The sequence below is a fragment of the Sander lucioperca genome, chromosome 13 (genome assembly GCF_008315115.2).
Source record: "Sander lucioperca isolate FBNREF2018 chromosome 13, SLUC_FBN_1.2, whole genome shotgun sequence".
Taxonomy (NCBI): Eukaryota; Metazoa; Chordata; class Actinopteri; order Perciformes; family Percidae; genus Sander; species Sander lucioperca.
In genome coordinates, this window is record NC_050185.1 from 23,511,963 (window position 1) to 23,521,078 (window position 9,116).

At 39.6% G+C, this 9,116-nt stretch overlaps 1 protein-coding gene across 1 annotated transcript; it reads right to left on the bottom strand.

The window, feature by feature from the left end:
• Positions 1–200: 200 nt before the first annotated feature.
• On the bottom strand, positions 201–8,695 carry LOC116052877. Its single transcript, XM_035991068.1, has 9 exons — positions 8,565–8,695; positions 7,488–7,554; positions 7,179–7,294; positions 4,327–4,422; positions 4,052–4,194; positions 3,728–3,812; positions 2,998–3,143; positions 2,611–2,794; positions 201–567 (listed from the first exon to the last, which is right to left on the bottom strand). The coding sequence occupies exons 2-8, from the start codon at positions 7,552–7,554 to the stop codon at positions 2,680–2,682; spliced, it is 768 nt and encodes a 255-aa protein (XP_035846961.1). The 5' UTR covers positions 8,565–8,695; the 3' UTR covers positions 201–567; positions 2,611–2,679.
• Between the last annotated feature and the right edge of the window lie 421 nt (positions 8,696–9,116).

Below are 9,116 nucleotides of genomic sequence, written 5' to 3' on the forward strand. Positions count from 1 at the left end.
ATTAGGGGACCACTAAGGCCTATATAAAAGAGACTTCAGATACAGTATTAGGGGACCACTAAGGTCTATATAAAAGAGACTTCAGATACAGTATTAGGGGACCACTAAGGCCTATATAAAAGAGACTTCAGATATAGTATTAGGGGACCACTAAGGCCTATATAAAAGAGACTTCAGATACAGTATTAGGGACTACTAAGGCCTATATAAAAGCATCCAAAAAGCAGCATGTCATAGGACCTTTAACTCAACCGTGTGTCATAAAAACTACATAGTAGCAATCTGAGCTCTTATTAATTTGACAGCGTTTGATTCATGTCCTGGTATCTGAAAGACAGTAGTCTGGATGAACTCCCAAACTTTAGCACAAGGTTTCGGATAACTGACATCAAACACAAAAAATGCCTTGAAGCAGACATCCACAGCAGCCAAAAGAGATGGTTGCTCCAAGGCTGCCCCATTTACAATGACAAAAGCTTGTGAACACTGATGTCCTTCCCCCAGCATTAGAACGTATGGGTGCTCTGTGGTGGATCTCATCAGGTACTCTGCCATGTTGGTCGCAATCTGAGCAAAAAACAAACAAAAAAAACAAAAAGAATGAATAAATAAAAGTACAAGATTCTTAACAAGCCTAGTTAGCCTAGCCTAAGCCTAGTCCTAGATTTCAAGAACAGAAGATATATCAACATGAAACAAAATCCAAGGAAACTTGATTAATATGATATAGAACCTCATTATATGAGCTGATATCCAATAATCACATTACTGGATATGAAAACAGTAAATGCTACTTTGGATATGAAGGATATTAAAAGTGACTGTCTGAACTCACAGGCTTGACATCAATGAAGGCCCTGCGCATCTCCAGGCTGCTGGGACGGAAAACTCTTTTCCCCAGTTTGTAAGGTGCAGTTGGGAGTAGTACCGTCAGCAGCTGCAAGGCTATATCGCCTTGTTTGTCTGTAAAAATTAAAATGTGTTATATATCTTCCAAATGCAACAGTGAACATAGTCATATTCAACATTTAGGTTAGCCTACTTTGTACGGACGATAACTAGCTTAGTGCTATTATGGATTTGTGTAAGATTTGACATGAACACCTGCAAGAAGGAAATATGGCTCAAACACGTATGGATTGTTGTGGATACAGCAGATGACGTGCATTGCTATGGATTATATCTTCCATGGATTATATCGGATTGCATGGAAAGGTAGGATGCCAGCTGTGTATTCAATAATTGGTTTTTGGCGTCTGATGTGAGGCTCCGCCAAGTGAGGAGGTGTGTCAGCATCACCGTTAGTGCTATGTGACACAGATTAAATGTGACAGATCTGAACCATCGCCACTTTATTTTAAGATGTGTCGTGTGTATGTTACATAGTTTGGTGACAATTGAAAGCGGCAAACTTTGACAGTATGACAAAGCCAGAGTACAGTAACATCACAGTAACGTCTCTCTTGATGCCTGGCTAAACTAAACAAAGTCAAAACACCTTAACTCAACTTCAGCGTGCCGGAACAAAGGCAAAGAGCCGTAACAGCTGTTAGGGCGTTCTGCTGTGGTTTCTCGTATGGTTTTGGATGTTACGCTTGTCATAGCCCTTTATTTTCTCATTAAAACAATCAAATTGACTCACGATATTTATTCACATGATAAAGGAGGTCTCAAATACCCCAAAAATGACATTAACTAATTTTTGCCCAAACATGATGTTATGGCGTTTTGCCTTTGTAGGGCAGAATAGGTTTGCCTATCTAGGTTTTATAAGAAAACACTGAACGCACGGAGCATCCAGTTAAAACACCAAGCAAACACTTAACACTCCTATTCTCTCTCTCTTTCCTTACCGGGGCTCTCCTACGCTTAGGGATACAATCAACCGGAACTGACATAAAATCGGTTTCAGTGCATTTTGACTGGGAAACGCAATCGCATAAGTAAAACAAACCACAGCCAACATTATAAAATAAAAACGTGAAATAAATGAATACAATGTCACTTTGCCCTTATTGCACTAGAAAAACTGATTATTGAAGAACGTAATTTTGCTAATTACCGACAGGTAGGCATATTTTTAATAATACTACACAGTAAAGCGTTTGTCCCTGGGGGACAGGAGAAGACTCAAAATCAATGGTCAATCTTTTGACAGTCAATCTAACTTTTGCGGTGTGGTCGGGATCCAACACACACACTGCGGGAGCGGGCAGAAACAGGAATAAAAAAACAGTCCTGCACAGGGCTCTACTGTGAAGTGCAAAGGTCTAATGCTTTGGCTACATTGCACGCGTAATGTATGCAGACATTTTAGCAGAGCAGATGTGCCCTGGAATATATCTTTTACCAGGCTACATTTGCAGCGCACACACTGCGTTGTCCGTAGCTCACTTTGGGCCTGTGAGGCCACTCCGCTCAAAGCCGGTATCAACTGACAGATTGGATAACATGGGCACCGAAATGAAAATGGCTCCAGTTCATGGCACTTCTGCGTCCTGTATGTTTTTGGCGCATGTCATTTCCTAACCCTAACCACCTTCAGGTATATATGTAAGACACAAACAATGACTGACTGAGTCAAAGTAATTTTGTAAGATTCTAGCTCACCATGCCTGGAGTGTCCACTAAACGTGGAAACTCTGTGATAATGTCTAGCATTGATGTAGTCCCATTTGCTCAGATCCACTGTGCCCTATGGATGGCAGTCTCCAACATGTATTGGCCAACCTGGGACTGTGGCCAGATGTTATTTTTCAGCCACTCCGTCAATTGGATGGAGTTATAGTTGGTTCTGTGATGAGCAGAGAAATTAATAAGTTCTACCAAGCTGTGACATATTAAGACATCTAATTTTTTAATAGAGAGGGCCGGTTTCCCATACAAGAATCAAGCCTAGCCCTAGACTACAAAAAACAAAAAAAATTAAATGAAGTAAAAAGTTTAGTCTCTGTATATGAAACTGGCCCATGTACTTAGCAAGACATCTTGCTGTACCTGGTAAAATGACTTGGGTGTCTTGTGGCACGTGATGTTAAATTTACTCGTCTGCCAGAGTGGAGCCTTTTTCGGACATTGCGGAGACGATCTTCCAGAAAGCCTGTTGCGGGTTTATGCCTTCTCCCTGGGGTGAACCATGCGTCCTAAAGTTTAGAAGTAAACAAAAATGATTTAAAAAAAATAATAATTCAAACACATTAGGTAATAACTAAGCCAGAAGCAACTCTAAAATTAAGAGCTGAAGTTAATATTAGGATAAAGCTGAGCCAACGATGGAACAGCTTAGCACTTGCCTTACATGTCCTGCCTGATTCTGCACAAAAAGCTCAAACTTGGGTGATGTTGTCTTTCTAAAGATGATCGTATTGTGTTGCAACATATGTTGTAAGGTTTAAGCCGATGTTTTTTAGGGTAACTCCCTTCACTTTACTTTGCATCAACACATTGAAGCCACCCTGTCTTGAGAAGCTTGTTGTTTTGTTGTTCACTTTTAACTCACTTTGCATTATCTTTGCTATCTCTTTTTCCTCTTGCACTCATATATGCTACTCTCACCGCTCGCTTTCCTTCTGCGGCCACATTATCACTGATTTTAGGCACCTGCCATGCTACTCTCATAACAGGAGGGGGTTGCGATTAACCCCCATATTGCGTGATACATTGCTTTTTCACCAACCGTCACAGCCCTGCTTTAGGTCAGTTCATTATTGTGTGGTTAAAAACTTACATAGCCTGTGCCTTGACAGTCCCTCAGGCATGGAAACTGATCCACAATTGATGATGCCAGCATAGCCTTTGCACCTGAAGATAGACTTTACAACAATATGCATTTTATTAGCATTTAACACACAAAACACAATATGTTGTTTTTTACAGTAATCATCAAAAAAATAATATAAAATAAAAAAATTATCCAAAATTGCACTAACTGATCCCAGATCAAAAGGATGAGATAAGCAGTTTAGATGCAGTTCACATTAGTGAAGAACTGGCCCACACTAGTAAAAAATTATGTAAAATAATAATAATAATCTGTGTGAGAAATACTTACTTCTCTCCAAAGCGTTCAATTAAGTGGGACACAAGTATCCGGACCATGGAACGTCTTTCATTAATTGATATGTGATTCTGTTCCTCAAGACTGCTAACCATGCATTTTCCATCAGCTGTCTTGTTAAGGATCTCACGGATATTCTATTAAAATTATCAATGAACAGAGAAAGAAAGTATACACATATATATGAATATCATGACTATGCCTCTGACTTACATCAAAATTGTCCCCCAATCAAAGTGAAGCTTTTAAAAAAGCTTCACTGAACTTACAAATGTTGCTCCTTGTTCCACAGAAACTCTGTGTTGCTCTGTAGGCAATTCTGGGGCTGGTGTGCAGGCAGCCGGCTCGGGGCTGGGGCTTGAATCCTTAAAATTATATCAAAGAAATTATAGCTTTATTACCAGGTTCCATTCCATAAAATCAATATTTTTTATTGCTTAGTATGCTTACTAGTTAATGTAACTTTTCCACAGCAATATCAAGTCGGATTATATATCATATTACTAAGATGAGTTGCAATAAATAAAGTAGCATATGTCATAGTTCTAGACAATTACCTAGAGAACATTACCAACTATATACAGTCCCTATAATACATTCTACGTTCAAAATAGTCTGTATTTCAACGAAATGTAATGGTCACTGTTGTTTTCATTGTGGGACCTTACAACATGGAGGGGGTGATAGTTGTCAGTGGAATCAATGTCAACTGCCTCAATTGCTGATGTAGGAAACACGGTGAAGGCAAAATAATGCCTTTCAAAGCCTGTCGTTTCCCAGTTCTTCACAATGACTCTGACTTTTGAGTTCTACATTACTACAATTCTCTGAATGGTTCCAAAATTAGGCTCACCATCAGGAGAGTGAGATACCAGAAGTGTCATTCCTGGCCTGTAGCTAGTACCCTTGTACCTAACCCAAGATGGCACATACACCTCTGTAAGAGCAGGAATTCCCTCAAACTCACTTTTCACCTTCTCAAAATCCTCTATGGTACCAAGCAGTGTGGCGCATCCTGGCCCAACTTCAAACTCATGGGAGAACATTTGACCAGACAGCAGAGTGTAGCACATCATTATCTGATGTCTGTAGGCCTGGGTTTTGCAAATATTCCTAAAATTGCAGGTCACGTGGCTTACTCGTTTGAAAAACCCATGCTTTTCTTCAAAACGCATGGACCAGAAGTGAACTATGGGCCCCAATTTCCTGATAGCTCTGGGATAATGAAGCATGAAATGATGTTTAGGCTTCAAGTGTCTGGCGGGGTAGAGGTCTAAAAAAAGACAATGGTGTTCCTGAATAAGATACCCCAAAAAGATGATTGCCCCTTGTGTCAGTGCAGGAGAAAAGATCAACTCCATACAGCACAGTAATGAAAGGAACAATTCTCAGTGTTGGTTACCCTCTGGAACCAAATCCCCTATCATCAGGGGCAGCAGTCTCAGTAGACACCAAGTTTGGGATGCCGTTTGCCTAAGGGCCCCATCAGGATTTTTTAAGTCCTGGGGTTTGATGACAGACGGCTTGTTGCAGCCATCGCAAAACCCATAGTCAAAGCTGGTCAGTCTATAGTTCAGCTGCTCAAGGGTTATGACTTTTTGCTCTATTAATGAATTGAGCACAAGCTTCATTTCAAAACCACCAACTCCCTCAAGGATGTCGTGCATTACATCAGGAGCTATGTTGTCAGTTACATGGTAAAACTGCAACTTGTTCAGGGCACACTCTCTTTTGATGCCAGTTTCAGTTGGGTTGTTAAGAAGGGAGTCTGAGTTGTAGTTCACCTTATCACGCATTGATGAGGGATCCTCAACAGTTTGCGTCCTCAAAACCGCTCTGTGTGACCGACACCATCAGCACACACTATTGGCTGAAAAGCTTTCTGAGTAACCAAGGATGCTATTAAGTCTAAGGTTATCCCCACAAAGTTGTGCCACTCCAGCCTTCACAGTGCCTTTGAAAAGTGTGGTTTCAATCTGAATACCATTCAGTTCCATGTCCCTAATCTCATTCACAATTGGCTCTAGAACAGCGTTCATTCCATACGTTTTCACATCATCAGTCTTGTACACTGCCAACAAGAAGTGAGACTTCAGGCTGGACAGATACTCTGGTGGCAAGCATTTAATGGTGAAATAGATAAAACCAAGCTTGTGGACTGAAGTTTTAGAACCAAGTGGATTCACCATCTCACAATCATCATTGTAAAGTATCAGTGGAATAGAGAACTCTTTGGAAAAAAGAGGATTGGTACAAAAGACTGTGCCATCTCTAAAATCCTGAATGGCTGAAGTTTCACGCTTTTTCCAATCCAAGATTTTCTCCATTGTTCCCTGACTTTCCAAGACAAGCTTCAGCATAGGTTTTAGTGGAACATACTGGAAGTTGTCCCGAACTGCAACTTGTTTCACAATTCCCTTCTCACGATCAGTTTCTTGCATGTAGGAAAAGCCAGGGAGAGGTACTGTTTCTGGCTGTACAAAGTATCCAGACTGGGTGAAATACTTAATTTGCCTGTACTCTGATTCAAAGCCCTGAAATGGTTCAGCGGCTAATGCAAATTGCTCTAGCAGTTCCTCTGCTTTAGGAGTCTCAGAGTGGCCTATCTCTCTCAAAAAAGAGACAGTTTTTCTCTTTAGACTACCAACTACATCTCTGATTAGACTAGATGTGTGTTCAACAACATCCCTAATCCCACTAAATGTCTGTGATGACTTGGACTTCAACCTAGCTAAGAAGAGTGCAACTTTCTTTTATGTTGTCATCCTCTAATTCATCCCATTCCTTCACTGAAGTCTCACTGCAATCTACCTCACAGGTTGACAGATCCACATCACTTTGTGGATCTGCAAACCTTTCAGGAAGTTCAACTGAAGAATTTTCTTCCTCTGTTCCAACTTCAAACTCAACAGCATGCCCCAATAGGTGTCTCTTAAACAATCTCATGTGATTAAATGAGCGATGGCACCCAACTTGAGCGCACTGGAAATATGTTGACGTGGAGTATACATTATGTATCACTCTCAGATGGCCGAAAAAATGTCTTATGTCATTGCCTAAAGATCTTCTACACTTGAAGCACACGTAACCCATTTGTGAAGAACTATGACTCAATGCGTACCTCAAGCAACTTTTTGAGCTGGCGTTGAAATTTTAGCCGTGGCCCAAGGAGAGGTATCAGGGAGGTCAAGCTGTTTCCGTCCAAGAGATAGAAGCACTCTCTATCAATCTGCTCAGCTGCAAAACACAACATTATTGTATTTATTACCAATAGTTACAGAACATTTTTTATCAGGTTGACAACACATATAAACATGCATAAAGCAAGCTACACTGTATTTATTACCAGCTGCATGATGGTCTTTACCTAAATTTCATTAATGTATTTGTTTTAAAACCCCCAGAGCCCAACTAAAGTGAGCTTACATACGTTTAAAAGCAGGGAGCAGCTCAGCCAGGTTCCATTCAAGAAGTTTCTCCTTCACAAAATCATCCATCTTTTAGAAATGAATAGAGACATTTTTAGGGTAACATATGAATTTGCACTTATTCTATAGGCCTATATCTCATTGGCCATTTTGACCAAAATAGTAGCAGTAGCACAAGAAGTACTATCATAACCACTAGAATTTCCATAAGCACTCATGTTGACTGTTTAGATTCAACACTGTGTAATCTTGCATGCTAAATACCCAAATGAGAGAACAACTTGTCTGTTTTCTTAGGATATCTAGGATGAACAAAATGAGTCCAAGATGTACATTTTAACAAGTCTAATTAAGTATTCATTAATAAGGATACTACTGCATATAGTAAACTGTAATAATAGTGTACATTCACATCATTATTTTTCTGTAGGGTAATAACCATTGCATTTTTAGATTAACCTAGCAAAGAATATAACTATTTTACATAATCTATAACAGAACTAATGCACAGCCTTAGTAGCCCAGCATAGTGGAGTATGTGCAGTACAGACTGTAGCATCCCTGAAATGATTTGTCACGTTTAAGACTACAAATCAACACAAAAACAGCAAAAAAAATATTCAGTAAAAAATCTGAAAACGCAACTTTGTCCATCCTATTTAAGCATGTGTCACCCAAGATACTCTAATACATATTTCCAAAGTACAGCATTTTCTTCAGACCACAGGTTACAAAGTCTAGGAATGCTAATCAACTGTTAAAACGACTGAATTTGAGTACAAGCAGACAATACTAGCTGCTACTGCTAACTTTAGTTCATCAATTAGTCTTTCTTGCCAGACCGTCCACATTCTACATTATGAAAATGTAGCTACAGCTTATTCATATTAAGCGTCACGTTACACAATACACTTACATTCAAATATGCGCTAATATTATAGAAACACAACCGTCTCATTATACTTCTAGCTAATTATTGTAAAATAACGCTAGCTTGATTATATGCTGAGGCTAACGTTAGCTAACATTACCTTAGCTACTTATTAACAATACAGAAATAAACCTAAACACAAACATACCTCGTAACTGTTAGACTGCCTAACACTTAAGAGGGGGCAATTCTCTTTACTTTATCATTGTCCTCTTTTGCGTTATTATCAGGTTTTATAAAAAGTTCGAGAACTCAATCCATAACACTAACGTTCCTATTTGCCTCTGTCATCTTCACTGTCAAGTGCGTCAATCAATCATGACGTGCAGGATGCTAAAAAATACTCATAACGGTAACGTTATATAGGTAATTAATTCCGTGTAAGGAGTAATGTCCGTTTACAGTTAGGAACCAAAAATAGCAATATAGAAAAACTAGAGATTTTCTAGCTAACGTTAGCTAGAGGAGAGGCAGTTAGCTAGCTAGCTACAACATGAGTTATGTGGCGTTTTTCCATTACATGGTACCTGCTCGACTCGACTCGACACACATCGTCCGTTTTCCGTTGCAGATTTTAGTCCCGCTAGTCCCCCTTTCTCCAGTTCTTTACACCACCACTCACAAATACTTCCTGTTTTAAATATTTGCCAAACACCCTACAAGCAAAGCAGAATGCAGCATTCCTCCTAGAGGAGTATTC

What these genes read in the sequence shown, in the direction of transcription:
- LOC116052877 (XM_035991068.1), bottom strand. Translation starts at nt 7,554, where the DNA reads ATGGATGATTTTGTGAAGGAGAAACTTCTTGAATGGAACCTGGCTGAG. An exon ending in AGCTCAAAAAGTTGCTTGAG is followed by an intron (nt 4,423 to 7,178) that starts GTACGCATTGAG and finishes TATAATTTTAAG; the next exon opens with GATTCAAGCCCCAGCCCCGA. An exon ending in ACTGTCAAGGCACAGGCTAT is followed by an intron (nt 3,144 to 3,727) that starts GTAAGTTTTTAA and finishes TCTAAACTTTAG; the next exon opens with GACGCATGGTTCACCCCAGG.